The sequence below is a fragment of the Chiloscyllium punctatum genome, chromosome 14 (genome assembly GCF_047496795.1).
Source record: "Chiloscyllium punctatum isolate Juve2018m chromosome 14, sChiPun1.3, whole genome shotgun sequence".
Taxonomy (NCBI): Eukaryota; Metazoa; Chordata; class Chondrichthyes; order Orectolobiformes; family Hemiscylliidae; genus Chiloscyllium; species Chiloscyllium punctatum.
In genome coordinates, this window is record NC_092752.1 from 42028123 (window position 1) to 42048214 (window position 20092).

At 41.6% G+C, this 20092-nt stretch overlaps 1 protein-coding gene across 1 annotated transcript in view; it reads left to right on the top strand.

Moving 5' to 3' along the window:
* ppid (peptidylprolyl isomerase D) overlaps nucleotides 1-20092 on the top strand; it is a 49776-nt gene that overhangs the window by 22455 nt on the left and 7229 nt on the right. Inside the window, exon 5 of the mRNA XM_072584258.1 lies at nucleotides 1305-1427. Coding sequence (XP_072440359.1) covers nucleotides 1305-1427 — 123 coding nt within the window. The remainder of the gene's footprint in view (nucleotides 1-1304; nucleotides 1428-20092) is intronic.

Here is a 20092-nt window from a genome sequence, read left to right on the forward strand (position 1 = left end):
GTCTTTGATTCAAAGATTCTTGCAAATAGTTCCCACTTATGCCCTTTACAAGTATGTTAAGATTAATAAGTTCAACTGACCATGTTTGGAACCATTCCTTGCTAGGATTTTTTTTTTGTTTGAAATTGAACTCCTGAGACCCTTTGAGCCATTTTTCATTTTTAAAACAAGAACTGGCTCTCCAACACTTATTCAGAGTCTACTTTGCCAGAATTAACATAAAGAAAATTGCATAGATAGCAATTTTTCAGAAATATATGTTATTCTGTAGGAATAGTGGAATACAAGTTTATTAAGACATGGCAAAGTAAAACTGATTTACTGTATAGTACTTTACAAAAAAAAGGAAATATTTTTACACGCCTCTTGCAAGATCAGGTGATGCATTACCTAGCCTTCTATCTTCTTCCTTCTCCTTCCCAAGGCCTTAGTCAGCCCGTCCAGCTAAAACAGCAACTTGTTTTAATTGGGGAAATCAAAAGCAAGCAGATTGGGTGATCATTTTGGTCTGCAAGTGTGACCTCAAGCTTATGATCGCTTATCCTTTTAATTCCCCACCTTGCTCCAATTTGACATTTCTGCCATTGTCTTCTTGTGCCGTCCTTGTGAAACTCATGACAACATCAAAAAAGCAATTCAGCTTTTGATAACTCTTTTCACAGCCTTCTGGTCTCAATATTGAATTCAGCAATTGTAGAATTTTTGCTGGTTTGTGTTTTCTGCCTCTTCCAGGTTCACACCTCTAGACACTCTTTCTTAAAAGCAAAATACTGCAAAAGCTGGTGATCTGCAACAAAAACAGAAAATATTGGAAATATTCTGGTCCAGTCAGCATCTCTGGAGAGAGAATCAGGGTTAACATTTCAGGTTGATTTCATCTCATCATAAGTTTTGTTTCTATACATGTCTCATTTTCACTTTCTTTGGCCATGATGCATGAATCTTTTGTCATTTAATCTCTCCTGCATTCCCTGTCACAGATTTCCTTTGCTGTTATTTTTCCGACTATCCTCCCTATCTCTGCTGGTCAAAACCTGTTATAATTCTAATTTTTCCCAGGTCTGACAAAAGATTGATGACTTTAAATTTTAAGTCTCTTCATCCACAGATTCTGCCCTGATCTGACTATTTCTACCATTTTGTTTTTTACTTCAGCATCTGCAGTACTTTACTTCTGGAAACATGAGGTTGTGATAAAAGTTGATGCTTTAATTTGCTCCTGTTCCTAATGCAATATAAACGTTAAATGTACAGTATTGGTGGTTTGTATGCTGCTTACTAACTGTATGTTTACTTTTTGGTAGCAATGTTCTATAACAAACTGTGGTGAGATTAAAGAAGGCGATGACTTGGGTCTAGCTCCTGCTGATGGATCAGGAGACGCATACCCAGACTTCCCAGAAGATATTGATGGTGGTATGAATGATGTAAGTAGTGTATGGGTTCTATATCCTCTTCCAATTGATTTAGCTGGAAATTCTATGTGATGAAGTTATTTTGTTTCTGTGTTCTCCATTCCTGTCCCAAAATCAAACTGTTCAGTGGATCAAAGTTTGGTAGAAGATTTGTAGCTCGGGTGCTCGTTGTTGTGGTTCTGTTCGCCGAGCTGGTAATTTGTCTTGCAAACGTTTCGTCCCCTGTCTAGGTGACATCCTCAGTGCTTGGGAGCCTCCTGTGGGGACGAAACATTTGCAAGACAAATTACCAGCTCGGCGAACTGTTCAGTGGATCTTGGTATTCTCGTGGTATCTTATTTAAATGGCTGTTTTTCAAGTCCAACTCTAAGGCTACTGAAGTAGAGAAGAGTATTAAATTCATATCTGATTGTATTTTCATATAAGATCCCATGGGAGCCCCTCAATGACTGAACAGGAGCTTTTGCTCCCTTCACAACAAGTTAATTTTCCTGAGTGACACTTATTGATGCAAGGGATAGCTATAGAGTAGTTGCAATGTAGTTGGACAAGTGATCCAGAAACCCAGGCTGATGTTCTGGGGACATGAGTTCAATATCTACTTTTTTTTTCAGTGAAAACCTTGAATGAAGCCTAGCCTAATAGTAACCACTGTTAGTTGTTGTCCTTTAGGGAAAGAAACCTATTATCTTATTGGCCCACAAGTGACTCCAGATCCACAGCAATGTAGTTGATGTTGTGGTTCTGTTCGCCGAGCTGGGAATTTGTCTTGCAAACGTTTCGTCCCCTGTCTAGGTGACATCCTCAGTGCTTGGGAGCCTCCTGTGAAGCGCTTCTGTGCTGTTTCCTCCGGCATTTGTAGTGGCCTGTCTCTGTCGCTTCCGGTTGTCAGTTCCAGCTGTCCGCTGTAGTGGCCGGTATATTGGGTCCAGGTCGATGTGTTTGTTGATAGAGTCTGTGGATGAGTGCCATGCCTCTAGGAATTCCTTGGCTGTTCTCTGTTTGGCTTGCCCTATAATGGTAGTGTTGTCCCAGTCGAATTCATGTTGCTTGTCGTCTGTGTGTGTGGCTACTAAGGATAGCTGGTCGTGTCGTTTCGTGGCTAGTTGGTGTTCATGGATACAGATGGTTAGCTGTCTTCCTGTTTGTCCGATGTAGTGTTTTGTGCAGTCCTTGCATGGGATTTTGTACACTACATTAGTTTTGCTATCAACAAACACATCGACCTGGACCCAATATACCATCCACTACAGCGGACAGCTGGAACAGACAACCGGAAGCGGCAGAGACAGGCCACTACAAATGCCAGAGGAAACAGCACAGAAGCGCTTCACAGGAGGCTCCCAAGCACTGAGGATGTCACCTAGACAGGGGACAAAACGTTTGCAAGACAAATTCCCAGCTCAGCGAACAGAACCACAACAACGAGCACCCGAGCTACAAATCTTCTCCCAAACTTTGAATGTTGTTGATCTTAACTATCATCTGGGCAATTAAGGATGAGCAATAAATGCTACTTTAGCTAGCAACACCCAGATCCTGTGAAATAATTTAAAAAGAAGACATTTTGCCCCTTTATTTTATTTCCACTTGTTAAATTGAATGGTTGGTCTTCAAGAAGAAAGTTGTGGCCTAAATACTGAGTCTTCTCATACTAAGTAAAAACAATAAAAATCAACTCTCCGTGCTGACTCCTCTCAAATGTTTAATTGATTAAAGATATTAAGAAAAGAAGGCCTGGTGACTTTGTCTTCCTATTTTACTTGAGATGTAATTCTCAGATTGCATCATGTGTTACAGAATGATATTTTATCAGTTTGATAATCCAGATTGCAGTACATCAACGAGTGATGTGGCATCCTGGATACTAATCCATTTTTACCATGATCATGTAGTTTCTCAAAAAAAATTGTAATTTTGTAGAATCATAGAATTACTACAATGTAGAAACAGGCCATTCAGCTCAACAAGTCCACACCGCTCTTCGAAGAACATCCCAACCAGACACAGGGTTATCCCTGTAACCCTGCATAACCCATGGCTAATCCACTCAACCTACATACCCCTGGACACTATGGCAATTTAGCATGGCTAATCTATTTAAGTAATGTATTCATCACTTTTTTTGTGATGTATTGGCACCCTGTGTTGTGCTTGATGTTGCTGATGTGTCACTTGCTGACAATGTTATTATTCTGCTACATGGTGGTGATGCCATTGATGTGTCTCGTATACAAACATAGGCATCACAGAAACACGGTTACAGGGGGGTCAGGACTGACAGTTAAACATCCAAGGATTTTCAACTTATCGAAAAGACAGGGAAGTGGGCAGAGGGGGCGGGGTCACCTTGTTAGTTAAGAACAAAATTAAATCTATGGCACTGAATGACATAGCGTCGGATGATGTGGAGTCTGTGTGGGTGGAATTGAGGAACCACAAAGGCAAAAAACCATAATGGGAGTTATGTACAGATCTCCTAAGTGGTCAGGACCAGGGGTGCAACATGTACCGGGAAATAGAGAAGGCATGTCAGAAAGGCAAGGTCACGGTGATCATGGGAGACTTCAATATGCAGGTGGACTGGGTAAATAATGTTGCCAGTGGATCCAAAGAAAGGGAATTCATGGAATGCTTACAGGATGGCTCTTTGGAACAGCTTGTCATGGAGCCCACAGGGGAGCAGGCTATTCTGGACCTCGTGTTATGTAATGAACCAGACTTTATAAAAAAAAATCTTAAAGTAAGGGAACACTTAGGAAGCAGCGATCATAATATGGTAAGTTCAGTCTGCAGTTTGAAAGAGAGAAGGCAAAATCGGATGTAATGATGTTACAGTTAAATAAAGGTAATTATGAGGGCATGAGAGAGGAACTGACGAAAATAGACTGGAAGCAGAGCATAGCGGGGAAGACAGTAGTACAAAAATGGCAGGAGTTTATGGGTATAATTGAGGACACTGTACAGAGGTTCATCCCCAAGAAAAGAAAGATTATCCGGGGAGGGATTAGACAGCCATGGCTGACAAAGGAAGTCAGGAAATGTAGTAAAGAAAAAGAGAGATCCTATAAAGTGGCCAAGAGCACTGGGAAATCAGAAGATTGGGAAGGCTACAAAAACAAACAGAGGATAACAAAGAGAAAAATAAGGAAGGAGAGGATGAAATATGAAGGTACACTAGCCAGTAATATTAGAAATGATAGTAAAAGTTTCTTTCAATACATAAGAAACAAACGACAGGCAAAAGTAGACATTGGGCCACTTCAAACTGATGCTGGAAGCCTAGTGATGGGAGATAAGGAAATAGCTGGAGAACTTAAGAAGTACTTTGCATCAGTCTTCACAGTGGAAGACATGAATAATATCCCAACAATTAAAGGGAGTCAGGGGGCTGAGTTGAGTATGGTTGCCATTACAAAAGAGAAAGTGCTAGAAAAGCTAAAAGGTCTTAAAATTGATAAATCTCCTGGCCCCAGTGGGTTACATCCTCGAGTTCTGAGGGAGGTGGCTGAGGAAATAGCATTGGTTGAGATCTTTCAAAAGTCACTGGAGTCAGGGAAAGTCCCGGATGATTGGAAGATCGCTGTTGTAACCCCCTTGTTCAAGAAAGGAGCAAGACAAAAGATGGAAAATTATAGGCCAATTAGCCTAACCTCGGTTGTTGGTAAAATTCTAGAATCCATCATTAAGGGTGAGGTTTCTAAATTCTTGGAAGAGCAAGGTCAGATTAGAACAAGTCAACATGGATTTAGTAAGGGGAGGTCATGCCTGACAAACCTGTTGGAATTCTTTGAAGAGGTGACAAGTAGGTTAGACCAGGGAAACCCAGTGGATGTGGTCTATCTAGATTTCCAAAAGGCCTTTGATAAGGTGCCACACGGGAGTAAGGCGAGGGCCCATGGTGTTCGAGGTGAGCTACTGGTATGGATTGAGGATTGGCTGTTTGACAGAAGGCAGAGAGTTGGGATAAAAGGTTTTTTTTCGGAATGGCAGCTAGTGACGAGCGGTGTCCCGCAGGGTTCAGTGTTGGGGCCGCAGCTGTTCATGTTATATATTAATGATCAGGATGAAGGGACTGGGGGCATTCTAGCGAAGTTAGCCGATGATACAAAGTTAGGTGGACAGGCAGGTTGTACTGAGGAAGTTGGGAGGCTGCAGAAGGATCGAGACAGTTTGGGAGAGTGGTCCAGGAAATGGCTGATGGAATTCAATGTGAGCAAATGCGAGGTCTTGCACTTTGGAAAAAAGCATACAAGCATGGACTATTTTCTAAACGGTGAGAAAATTCATAAAGCCAAAGTACAAAGGGATCTGGGAGTGCTAGTCAAGAATTCTCTAAAGGTAAACATGCAGGTTGAGTCCGTGATTAAGAAAGTGAATGCAATGTTGTCACTTATCTCAAGAGGGTTGGAATATAAAAGCACCGTTGTGCTACTGGGACTTTATAAAGCTCTGGATAGGCCCCATTTGGAGTACTGTGTCCAGTTTTGGTCCCCAAACCTCAGGAAGGACATACTGGCACTGGAGCGTGTCCAGCGGAGATTCACACGAATGGTCCCTGGAATGATAAATCTAACATACGAGGAACGGCTGAGGATCCTGGGATTGTATTCATTGGAGTTTAGAAGATTAAGGGGAGATCTAATAGAAACTTACAAGATAATACATGGCTTGGAAAGGGTGGACGCTAGGAAATTGTTTCCGTTAGGCGAGGAGACTAGGACCCGTGGACACAGTCTTAGAATTAGAGGGGGTAAATTCAAAACAGAAATGAGGAGACATTTCTTCAGCCAGAGAGTGGTGGGCCTGTGGAGTGCAGTGGAGGCCGAGACGCTAAATGTCTTCAAGGCAGAGATTGATAAATTCTTGATGTCACAAGGAATTAAGGGCTACGGGAAGAATGTGGGTAAGTGGAGTTGAAATGCCCATCAGCCATGATTGAATGGCGGAGTGGACTCAATGGGCTGAATGGCCTTACTTCCACTCCTATGTCTTTTGGTCTTAATTGAAGATCCTCCCCAGGGTCCATATGGCACCAGAGAGATTAGGAAAGGATCCTCCCCAAAATGTCCCAAATGTATAAGGGTCCCAAATTGGCACCCTTATACATTGGTTCTGGTCCTGTTACAAGATCCGTGGATACTGGGGGGGCCATAGTGAATGAGCTGGAGAGGATCCTGGGAGTGGAAGTTAGGGGGGGATCTGGTGTCCCTCCTCTTGAGACGACTGAATCTTCCCTCTCCAGATGAGCATGAGAAGAGGTTGTTTTAATATCTGACGCACTGACACACTGTACGAGGAAGAACATCCTAATGAACTGGATATCAGAAAAGCCTCCAGGTCTTACAGAGTGGCATAGACTTGTGATGGAGCCCACCCCTCAGGATAACTTAACAAGTATGGTGCACCATAGAATGGAGTGATTTTATAAGACTAAGCAGCGCTTTCTAAACTATATAGACATGGATCTGTCAGCGGTATTGGTTAGGGCCTTTATATGGCCACGAGGACTGGATATGGCAGTCTGGGGACCCTGGGGGGGTGGGAGACGAGTAAATACAGGTATAATTGCTGTTGCTCCCGTGGACAGGAACCTTGATGGAGCTGCGATGAGTGGAGTAATGAATATAGTGAATGTAGTGTATTTTAATTTTTGTGGTTTGTAAATTTAACTTAGTGTTATTTCATTTAATTTGAGTCTGTTAATTTGGTTTAAGTTAAGTAAATATGAGTCAACTGTAACTTGGAGAATAGTAGGCAGTTTATTGTTAACATTACTGTAATATAACATAATAATACAATATCATTTCTACTTTTCTGCATTTTTGTACTTTTATAATTTTTTTGGTTTGTGTTTTTGTAAAAAATAGGGAAAATTTTTTCAAGTATTTTTCAATACATAAAACAAAATAAAAAATAAAGAACAATACAGCACAGGAATTGGCGTTTTGGCTCCACAAGCCTGTGCTGCCACATTTTGCCTTTCCAAAACTTTCTTTACTTACAAGATCTGTATCCCTCCCTATTCATGATTTGGAGGTACCAGTATTGGACTGGGGTGGACAAAGATAAAAATCACACAACACCAGGCTATAATCCAACAGGTTTATTTGGAAGCACTAGCTTTTGGAGCACTGCTCCTTCATCAGGTGGTTGCAGAGGAGAAGATCATAAGACACAGAATTTGTAGCAAAGGTTTACAGTGTGATGTAACTGAAATTATATATTGAAAAAGACCTGAATTGTTTGTTAAGTTTCTCATCTTTTATGAGCATCTCATACTTTCACACATACAAGCTCCCACACTCTCACCCATGCATGCACCCTCTCACAGACCTATACCCCTTTATATTCGCACACATACACATATACACACACACTCTCACAGACACTCACACCCCACCACACACAAACACATCCACATGCATGCACACACACAAAAGGGAATTTGTACTTGTAGAATTACATTTTATTTTGCTCAAAAACTGCATGAGTCCATGTAAGATTCTGTAAATCCCTTTTTTAGAAACGGAATGAACCTGAACATTGGGACACAGACAGACCGACCTTACACCTTCAATGCATTACCTGAGCTGACATGGCACATATTGTTAATGTTCACTTGAGAATGTAACTTTAAAAAAAGTTTTAGGTTTTACTTGTGAAAGAACTGAAACCAACATGGTCATTCTAAAAGATGAGAGACTTAACAAACAATCCAGGTCTTTTTCAATATATAATTTCAGTTACATCACACTGTAAAGTTTTGTTATAAATTGTGTCTTAGGATCTTATTCTCCACAACTACCTCATAAAGGAGCAGCGCTTCAAAAGCTCGTGCTTCCAAATAAACCTGTTGGACTATAACCTGGTGTTGTGTGATTTTTAACTTCCTATTCAAGTATTTTTCTAGAATGTTTCTTGAATTCTGCTATTGGTTCTGCTGCTTCCACCACCTCCTTTGGCAGCGCATTGCAGGCACTCACCACTCTGTGTGATAAACATACCTCACACATCTCTGTTAAACTAGCCCCCCCCTCACATCTGACCCCTCCAACCTGGGAAAAAAGCCTCATATTTTCCACTCTATTCATGCAATTCACAATCTCAAACTTGGAGTGAGTGAGAACTGCAAATGCTGAAGATCAGAGTCGAGAGTGTGGTGCTGGAAAAGCACAACAGGGTCAAGCAGCATCCGAGAAGCAGGAGAATCGACGTTTCTGGCAGACGCCGTTCATCAGGGATGAGGCTTGTGGGCCAAAGGGGCAGAGAGATAAACAGGGGGGGGGCGCTGGAGGGGCAGGTAGCTGGGAATGTGATGGGGAGATGAAGTTGGGGAAGAAAGTGATAGGTCGGAGAGGAGGATGGAGTAGATAGGTGGGAAGGAAGATGGACAGGTCGGACCGGTCAAGGGGGTATAGCCGAGTTAGAGGCTTGGGACTAGGATAAAGGTGGGGGAGAGGGGGGCGGGAAATAGGCAAACAGGTGAAATTCACATTGATTCAGTGTGGTTGCAGGGTCCCAAGGTGAAAGATGAGGCGTTCTTCCTCCAGGCATCGGGTGGTAAGGGTTTGATACTCCAGATAGCTGTGTGAGTTGGTGGGTTTGTAGTAAATGTTCATGTGTTGTCAGTAGCTGGAGAGGTGAGGTATGGGAAGGGGAGGGAGATGTCTGAGGTGGTCCAGGTGAATTTGAGGTCAACGTGGAAGGTGTTTGTGAAGTTGATGAACTGTTCAACACCAAGTTCATCAATTTCACAAACACTTTCCACCCTGACCTCAGATTCACCTGAACAATATATGAACATTTACTACCAACCCACCGACTCCCACAGCTACCTGGATTACACCTCCTCCCACCCCACTTCCTGTAAAAACGCCTTCTCTTATTCCCAATTCCTTCGCCTCCGCTGCATCTGCTCCCAGAAAGACCAATTCCACCACAGAACATCCCAGATGGCCTCCTTCTTCAAAGGCCACAATTTCCACATGGTCAACAATGCCCTCCAGTGCACGCCTCCACTTCCCGCTCCTCTGCCCTTGTCCCCACCCCTCCAACTGCACCGGGACAGAACCCCCCTGGTCCTCACCTTCCACCCCACCAACCTTGGCATACATCGCATCATCCTCCACCACTAGGGATATATTTTCCTTCCTACCCCTATCAGTATTCCGGAGAGATCATTCCTTCCGCGACTACCTCATCAGATCCATGCCCCCTCCACCAGCCTACCCCCCCATCCCCAGCACATTCCCCTTCCACCGCAGTGCAGGGGCCACATCTCCCCCGTCACCTCAGTCCAAGGCCCCAAAGGATCCTTCCACGTCCAACAGAAATTTACCTGAAATTCCACACACGTCATCTATTGTATCCTTTGCACTCGATGTGGTCTCCTCCACATCGAGGAGACAGGACGCTAACTTGCGATTGCTTCAGAGAATGCCTCTGGGACACTCGCACCAACCAACCCCACCGCCCCTTGCCTGAACACTTCAACTCCCCCTCCCACTCCACCAAGGGCCTCCTTCACTGCCAAACCCTAACCACCTGATGCCTGGGGGAAGAACACCTTTTTTACTACCTTATCTACCACACTGCCACCTTCAGTGATCTGTGGACCTGCACACTAGATCCCTCTGCATATCAATACTCCTAAGAGTTCTGCCATTCACTGTATAATTTCTACCTGTATTGGACTTTCCAAAATATATCACCTCACATTTCTACAGATTGAACTCCACCGCCATTTTTCTGCCCATTTCTCCAACTGATCTATATCCTGCTGTATCCTCCAACAATCCTCCACACTATCTGCTAATCTTTATATCTTCTCCAAAATTACCAACTACATTTAGACCAGCTACATTTTCCTCCAAATCATTTATGTAGATCATGAACAACAGAGGTCCCAGCACTGATCCCTGTGGAACACCACAGCCCTCCATTCTGAAAAACATCCTTCCACCACTACCCTCTGTCTCCTATGACTAAGCCAGTTCTAGATCCATCTTGCCAGCTCACGCCTGATACCAGGTGACTTTACCTTTTTTACGAGTGTGCAATGAAGGACCTTGTCAAAAGGCTTTACTGAAGGCCATGTAGACAATATCAACCACTTTTCACTTAATCATTTTCATTGCCTCCTCAAAAAAAACTCGATCAAATTAGTGAGGCACAACCTCTCCCACTCTATATAGAACAATACATACAATGATGAACAATTTTGATGGCGAAGGTTACTGATTATATTAAATGAAGTATTATACAATAGTTGCCATTGTGTTAGATGCTCTATCACTCACTAGTGCACTCTGGTCTGGATACCAAATAATGTATCAGTTTGAAACACATTGAGTTCTGAGAAATTCGATAATTCAGTATTTGTGATTAAAACCCCAGCATTCTAAACAAAATAAATGCTAAATTAGAGTGAGAAAATTCACCTGAGTTATGCCAGAAAGAAAAAAAAATCTGAAAGGATATGCAAAAAAACCCCACAAAAACAAAGCACGGGTCCAGCTATTGGTGAATGCAGCTGTATAAACATTTGAGAAGTTTAACCAGAAGATATTCAGCAGCTCTCTAAAGGTACCAGTAAAGGGAAAAGGTCAGCTCATATAAGTTTATAGATGGGGAAAAAAAGATTTAGACTTAATTGAGAGGTGAGACAGGAAAGGATGTTAGCAATCCTACATTTATGATAAATTTAGCACATCTCCAGCCAAGGTCACACTATCAGATTAACCAATATGAATTTTAATGTCTAACACAGGAATCAGGTGAGCCTGGTGACTATTTCTCAATCTCATTCAGAAATTAAAATTAGCATGTATAAATTCAAAGAATCAAATCCAATTTGGGGTTCTACACACCCTGACCTACAAACAGCTCCAATAGGAAAAGGACAACTCACAGTGTCGCAAACTGGAGGCACTTCCAGAACATATGAAGGCTTGAACAGATATCCAAAAGTCTGGACTTCAGTTACATCAAAGGAAAGGCAGCAGGATTGTCACAGTGAAACAACAATACAAATAATTCGTGACAGACAGTTGAGAAAGATGTACAAGAGTTGCACACAATCATGAATTCACAAACAGAAATATCTTTATAAAATAAAACAAAGAACTGCGAATGTTGGAGATCTGAAACGAAAATAGAAGTTGCTAGTGAAACTCAGGATTTGAGCGGAGAAAGCAATGTTAATGTTTCAAGGGTGAGGGGCTGTGGGGACAAGAATTTAGTAAATCTGCTCTACTGTATTCACAGTGTGGTCTCTTCTATGTTGGGGAGATGAAATGTAGACTGGGTGACTGCTTTGCAGAACCTCCACATTCTGTCCATAAAATTGACCCCAAGGTTCCAGTTGCTTGCCACTTCAGTACACCATTGTGTACCCACACCAACATTTCAGTCGCTGGCTTGCTGCAGTGTTCCAGCAAACTTCAGCTCAAGCTTAAAGAACAGCATCTCATTTTCCGATTGGGGATTCTACAACCTCTAGGTCTCAAGATCAAATTCAGTAACTTTAGAGCTGGATTCCACCCATCAATGATTCTTACCCACCCCTGCACCCGGTCCTGGTCCTTTCATGACATGGGCTGCTTTCAGCACTGCAACCCATTCTCACTTATTCTGCTTCTCTTCTGTCATGATCTACTATCTATATTCCCCTCATTAGCCCACCCCTACACTTTCTCTTTCTCAGATCTATCCACCATCTATCCACTCATCTCTCCCACAACCTTAAACTCGTCTTCAGCATAGACACTTTTTCCGAGCAATCAGTTCTGATGAAGTCACTGGATCTGAAATGTTAATTATGCTTTCTCCCCACAGATGCTGCCAGACCTGCTGAGTTTCTCCGATAATTTCTATTTTTCTTTCAGAAATATTTGCAATATGGATTAAGTGCAGATCTTGTGGAAAGCTGCATCACTGGGAAAATGACAATGAATTTTGGGATAGAATAGACATAGGACCATGGAACTGTATAAAGTGCTAAAGATCCCAGAGAAAATGTTCACACAGCCATTCAGATTAGGAAGACCACAACCCCACAACCATAAACCTAAAGCTAAAGCTAAAGGTTTTTATCAGGGAAGAGAGTAACATCATCCTGGCTAAGACTATACCAGAAGATCTTTGCTGAGCACTGGAAATAAAATGCTTTGAAACCAAGCACTACTGTGGAGCTAAAGTGAGAAAGTTATGAGCAATTCAAAATCAGAGAAATATACAGAATGAAACAATGCTAATAGCACATTCTATGTCACTGGAACAAATTGCCCAGCTTTCCTAGTGTTGAACAGTTGCAAAGAGGTACACCTGACCTCAGTAAACCAGGATTTGAAGGAGGTGAGGGTAAAGCACTTGCAGGTCAGAAGAATGCAATTTCCAGTCCAGATGTATCTAGTTTTTCATTAGAACACCTGCATGGGATGAACACTTGCAGCATCACCTCCCTTGGAGAAGAAACGAGGGATTCACCTTCAACTCAAAGCGCCAATAGAGTTAATAGGAAATCTTGAAAGCGTGCTTCAGAATGAGAAGAAAGTGATGGCTGAGCCACAACTCTCAGATTGGATAAATTCCACTGTTGTGACAAATAAACCAAAACCCAAAAGATAAACCAAAATGTGTCTCAATCCCAAAGACCTTTTAACAAGAAAGACCTGCTAATTCTCTTTAAAACTCTTTAAAGATCACACCAGCATTGGCTGAGGCAAAAGTTTTCAGCAAACCTGATGTCAGAAACAGATACCGCAATGTGAATCTTGATGAAAAATGTTCACTGATGATGCAATTTAACACACCCTTTGCAAGATCCAAACTCCACATTCCCTGATCTGCTTTTGAGATTCAAAGTGAGCCAGGATGTGTTTAATCAGAAATAGATGAGGCTTACTATTATACAAGAAGGGAGCAAGGAAAAGGCCAGGTAGCTTCAGGCCAGTCAGTCTAACTTCAGTTGTGGGATACGATTGGAAGAAATTCTGACGGATTGAATTAATCTGCATTTGGAGAGGCAGTAACTAATCAAGAAAAATCAGTATGGTTTTGTCAAGGGAAGGTCACATCTGATCAACTTGATTGAATCTTTCAAAGTGGTCACCAGGTGTGTAGATGCGGCAAATGGTTTTGATGTAGCCTACTTGAACTTCAGCAAGACTTTGGAAAGTTCCACACATGAGACCTATAGCAGAGATAAGAATCCATGAGATTAAAAGAAATTTGGTAAATTGCATCCACAATTGACTGGCAGGAAGAATAGGCAATGGTTGAGTCACAGAATCATACAGCACAGGAACAGACCTTTTGGTCTAACTAGTGCATGTTGACCATGTTCCCAAACTAAGTTCATCCCACTTGCCTGCATTTGGCTCACATCACTCCAAACCTTTCCTATTCATGTATTTACCCAAATGTATCTTTAAATATTATAACTGTGCCTGCATCTACCATTTCCTCTACAATTCATTCCATGCACCAACCATTCTCTGTGTAAAAATGTTGCCCCTCATGTCCTTTTTTAAAAACTTTCTCTACTCACCTTAAAAATACGCGCCTGAGTTGAGGGGTGTTTTTCTAAACGAAAGTCTGTCCAATGGGATCTCAGAAGTCAGTGCTGGGGCCTTTACTGCTTGTGATTTCTATAAATGATTTGGAATTGAATATAGGAGGGTTGACAGTAAGTTCGCAGATGATCCAAAATTGGTTGGGTGGTAAATAGTGAGGAGGATATAGACAGATCAATCAGATGAGCTGAACCTGGGCAGGACAAACAAACACGATGAATGGAGGTATCAGAACAGGTGGACAAAGCGGTTAAGAAGGCATGTGGTATACTTGCCTTTATTAACCAAGGCATACAGTTTGAGAGCATGGAGGTTATGGAGGAACTGTATGAAACATTAATTAGGCCACAGCTAAAGTACTATGTGCAGCTCTGGAATCCACATTGTAGGAGGGATTTGATAGCATTGGAGAAAGTGGAGGGGAAAGTTAATAAGACCATAAGAATATTAGAAACAGGAACAGGAATAGGAATAGGTCATTTGGTCCTTTGAACATGCTCCACCATTTAATAGGATCATGGCTATTCTGATATTCATGTCCACTTTCCTGTCTTCTACCTATATCTATTGATTTCCCCAACTGATCAAAAATCTATCTCAGCCTTAAATATACACAAGGACTCAGTCCCCACAGCTCTCTGTTGCAAAGAGTTCCAAAGACACTTAACCCGCAGAGAAGAAATTCCTCCTCATCTCAGTTTTAAATAGACACCCCTTTATTTGGAGACTATACCTTCTGGTCATAGATTTCCCCAAAAGAAGAAACATCCTCTCAGCAATTGCTATCAAGACAGTTAAGAATGAGGTCTCCTCTCATTCTTCTCAACTCTAGTGAGTAGAGTCACAGCCAGTTTAGTCTTTGCTCATAAGACAAAATGGTCATATCAGGGATCATCCTAGTGAACCTTCTCTGAACTGCCTCAAACAAAATGATATATTTGCTTAAATTGAAGAACCAAAACTGCTCACAGTACTGCATATGTGGTCCCATACCTTGTACAATTGCAGTAAGACTTCACTACTCTTACACTCCAACAGAGCACTGGCCTTCCTGATTACCTGCTGCACCTTTCTGTTTCATGCACAAATAACCCAGTCCCTTTGTGTTGCAACTTTCTACAGTTTTTCTCCATTTAAATAGTACTCTCTTCTTTTGTTCTCCTTTCCAAAATGAACAACTTCACATTTTCCCATATTATATTCCATTGGTAACTTTTTGCCCACTTATTATCCTTTCAATTTATCTCTGTAAACGGTTTGCATATCTTTTACAACTTGCCTTTCCAACTATCTTTGAGCAATCTGCAGATCAGGCTACAATAATTTCACTACCTTTCTTCAAGTTATTAATATATACTGTAAACAGCCGTGGTCTGGCACTGATCCCTGTAAAACCCCACTGGTTATATGTCATCAAACTGAAAGGAACTCGCTGTTTCCCACGTAGTGTTGCTGAACAAAGAGATCTTGGAGTGCAGGTTTCATAGTTCCTTGAAAGTGGAGCCCCAGGGAGACAGGATAGTGGAGAAGGTGTTTGGCATGCTTGCCTTTATTGGTCAGTGCATTGAATATAGGAGCTGGGAGGTAATGTAGCTACTGTACAGAACATTGGTTAGGCCACTTCTGGAATATTGCATTCAATTCTGGTCTCCCTGTTATCGGAAAGATGTTGAGAAACTTGAAAGGGTTGAGAAAAAATTTACAAAGCTGTTGCTGGGGTTGGAGGTTTGAGCTATAAAGGAGAGGCTGAATAGGCTGGAGAGTCGAGGCTAAGGGGTGACCTTGTAGAGGTCTATAAAATCATGTCGGGCATGAATAGAATGAATAACCAAGGTCTTTGCCCCAGAGTGGGTGAGTCCAAAGTTAGATGGCAGAGGTTTAAGGTGAGAGGGGAAAGATTTAAAAGGCACCGAAGAGGCGTTATGGCTCTATATTAACCAATTCTCTGTTCATGCCAATATACCACCTCCAACATCACAGACTCTGATCCTATGTCTTAACCTTTTGTAAGGTACCTTGTCAAATGCCTTCTAGAAGTTCAAACATAACACATTTACTATCTCCCCTGCATCCACTCTGGTTAAGGCTTCCTCAAAAAGGAAACTATCTCAAATGCACTGAGTTTGTTGTCATTGTTACCCTTTCCAACTTGATTGGGTCAATCAACAAGAAGATTAAAGTCACCCATAATTATTGCTCTATTCTTCCTCTATGCCCCTGTTATTTGTTGGTTTACACCCTTTCCTACAGTGTGGCTACTGTTTGGGTGCCTGCCACTCCTAACAGTATCTACTTTCCCTTGCTGTTATAAACCTCCATTCAAATGGATTTTATATCATCTGAGCCTAGATTGGCTCTCAAAAATATCCTCATTTCACCTCTTATTAACAGAGATACCCACCATCTTTTTCATCTTGTCTTTCCAAAAGGTCAAACATCCCGGAATGTTGGATTCCCACTTGTGATCTCTTTGTAACCATGTCTCTGTAATGGCTACGAGATCATATCCACTTACTTTGATTTGCACTGTCAGCTCATCTACCTTCTTCTGAATGCTTCGTGCACAGAGCCTTTAGGCTTGCAATTTGCCATCATCCTAACCTTTCTCTGTACAGTGGCCCTGTTTGCCTCTAGCCCTTGATCACCTTTAATACATTGTACTATTCTTTCTACTATTGTCATCCTTGCCTTTATTAGACGAGGCACAGAATTTAAGAGCAGGGAAGTTATCCTGGAAATGTACAAAACATTGGTTAGGCCACGGCTAGAGTATTGTGTGCAGTTCTGGAAACTACATTATAGGAGAGATGTGATAGAACTGGCAAAATTGTTAAGGAGATTTACCTGGGCTGGAAAGTTTCTGATATGAAGAGAGATTAGAGAGACTGGGTTTGCTTACCTTATAGCAGAGGAGATTGAGATGGGACATGACTGAGATGTATAGAATTATGAAGGGCATAAATAGGGGAAACGGGTAGAAACTTTTCCGCTTGATGGAGGGATCAATGACTGGAGGCATAGATTTAAGATACAGGGCACACATTCAGTGGATATGGCGAAGGAAAACCTTTTCACTCAGAGTAGTGGGAATCTGGAACTCACTTCCTGTAAGGATGGTAGAGGCAGGAACCCTCATTAGTATTTAGGTGTCCACTTGCGATACCAAGGCATACAAGGCTACAGGCTATTTGCTGGAAAATCGGATTAGAGCAGTTGAATGGTTGTTTCTAACTTGAGTGGACACAATTGGGTGAAGGGTCTTTCTCTGTGCTCTAAATATTTTTACTCTATACTGTGCAGATATGAAAAGGAGCGGTTGGTATTTTTAAATTATATCCAGCTGTATAGTGTAGATGAAAGGAACAAGGAAAGCTAGTTAAAGTTAAACAAATACATTGCAAAGCTGACCGAATGTCAGTGCTTTGGAATGCTATATTGCATCTGACAGATCCAAGTGAACCCTGGAAGAGTCATTGATATCTCTTTGAGATGCAAGCTTCAAAAAGCCCGAAACAGCTGAGAAGTACACTTAGTTTGATCCAGTACATGGGTTCTTTCATACTTCACATATCAGAACAACAAACTCCATGAGTCAAGCAGAGACGATCCTCAGCACCAGCAAGGAGGCAAGTCTGTCATACAACACAAAAAAACCTATCAACCTACAAATAGATTCAACCATAGCAACAGACTGGGAGTGACCTGGTACAACGGGGAAAAGACTTAGAGTTGACATCTAAACTTCCAAGACCAGTCAAGTCCTGATATGTCAACACAGAAAGATAGCTTTTGATGATTAAGGAGATATTAAGAAGTTCCATGCCTATTTTGAAGGGAGAAAGTTTAGTAAAGAATGATCATCCTTCACTGAAGAAAAATCCACAGAAAAATCTATCAAGCATCAGCAAGACAGCAGAAAATACTCGAGGCTTCAGAATTATGAAATAGTCAAGAAATGGTATTAGCAGAGTCCTATCTCATAGGTAATCACATGAGAAACAGGAGATAAAAAGACAAAGCTGCAAAGATTCCTCATTTAATGAATGTAACATCACTTAAATTGAGTCAAATAAAAAACGAGACCTTTGGGCGAAACGAGATGCTCTTTGGGCGATTCAGGATGGTTGAATAAAGGTGAGCCAACACAACTAGCAATATAACTCTATTAGTAAATGAGAGGTGACATATCACAATACGACTGTATTCTGCTTGCCACAGCTAGATTCATTGTAAACAAAATTATGCAAAGGAAACTTTTTTCAGGAGATACATTAATGCCACATGATAGGGTCATGTAAGAAATGACAATGTAAAAAGCTGTACGTTGGAAAGGCATCAATAGACAAAAGATGGTACCTACATACAGTTTATTTGGTTATTAAAATACGTGGCAGGGTGGTGTGATAGAATACGGAGGTACCATCCAAACAATGGATCACTGTGGAATGTGATTTACTCTCAAAATCAAGAATAACTTGAATGGCAAGAATCTCACTGTGATAGCTATTTTCTCTAAGTTCCCTTTTATCAGAAAGGAGAAAGATTTAATAGATAAAACAATTATCTTGGCAGTACAAGTATTTCCGTTCAACAGGAATTCTTCAGAGAAATATGTGATAATGGAATGCAGTTCACTTCCTCAGTGTTAAAGGAATTTGCTAACCACAACGAGTTCAATATATCACCTTATCACCACTTTATCCTGTTGAGGTTGATATGAAATGATCTGCAGAACTACTCAATAAGGTAAGTTTGTCAAGCAAGATTCATAGTCCAACTGACCAGGAAGCAAAGTTACAACAATTCCTGATGCACAGATAGGAAGACACCCTGAAATAATTATCCTTGCCCAAGTTGTTAAGAGGACAAATTGTGTCTGTACAGGATCCAATCCATAAAACCTGAAACCCAGCAAACGATTACAAGTTATAGGAGACTTATGTTATCTCCTATAATCTATGTTTGTACTATATTCAACACCCGTCTAATATTATTTGAGGAGCTGCAGCCCATGATAAAACCCATCTGGTCCTCTTTTATAATAATGGGCAGCACCTTCTCCGGTATCAGAGCCAACACCTTTGATAAAATTTTAAAATCTGCATTCAACAATGAGATGGGTCTATACGTTGCGCAATCCTCTGTGTCATTCCCTTTCTTTAAGATAAGGGAGATATTAGCCTCCTTAAGAGAGGGCGGAAGACAGTCCTGGTTATGTGAGTGACTATACATCCCCAGCAGTGGATCAGCCAACATGTGTATGAACTCCTTGTAAAATTTATTCAGGAATCCGTCTGGACCAGGCACATTACCACCTTGGAGCTGCCTTACTGCCTCGTGCACCTCCTGTAGTGTTAGAGGTGCATTTAAAAGGAAGGCCTGATCTGCATTTATACCAGGGAGGTCCAAGTTTTCCAAAAAGGATTCCATTCTTGCATTTCCATCCCCACATCCCTCTGACCGGTATTTGTTATTTATTCGATAGGATCAGTACACTGGGTGCTGGAACCGAATTGACATTATTGCTAAGTAATGAAATTCACTGTACAACTATTTTAGGTTCTAATGGTATTCATCTTATTTCTTTTCCCCTGTTTGGAAATCACCTTTTTATGCCCAGGTTTTAGAAATAGAAAGCCTTTCAGTGTTTAGTTTGACAATCACCTTGTTAAGATTAGATTAGATTACTGACAGTGTGGAAACAAGCCCATCGGCCCAACAAGTCCACACCAACCCTCCGAAGAGCAACCCACCCAGACCCATTCCCCTAAATTTTCCCCTTCACCTAACACTAAGGGCAATTTAGCATGGCCAATTCACCTAACCTGCACATTTTTGGACTGTGGGAGGAAACTGGAGCACCCAAAGGAAACCCACGCAGACAAGGGGAGAATGTGCAAACTCCACACAGACCGTTGCCTGAGGCAGGAATTGAACCTGGGCCTCTGGTGCTGTGAGGCAGCAGTGCTAACCACTGTGCCACTGTGCCACCTATAAGTCAGGCATTTTTGGGAGTGTCAGGACTACCAGCTGCAGTTTGATAAATCTTTTGGTCTTCATTCTAGCTGCTCAGTTTAGACATACTACAGCAAATTGCAT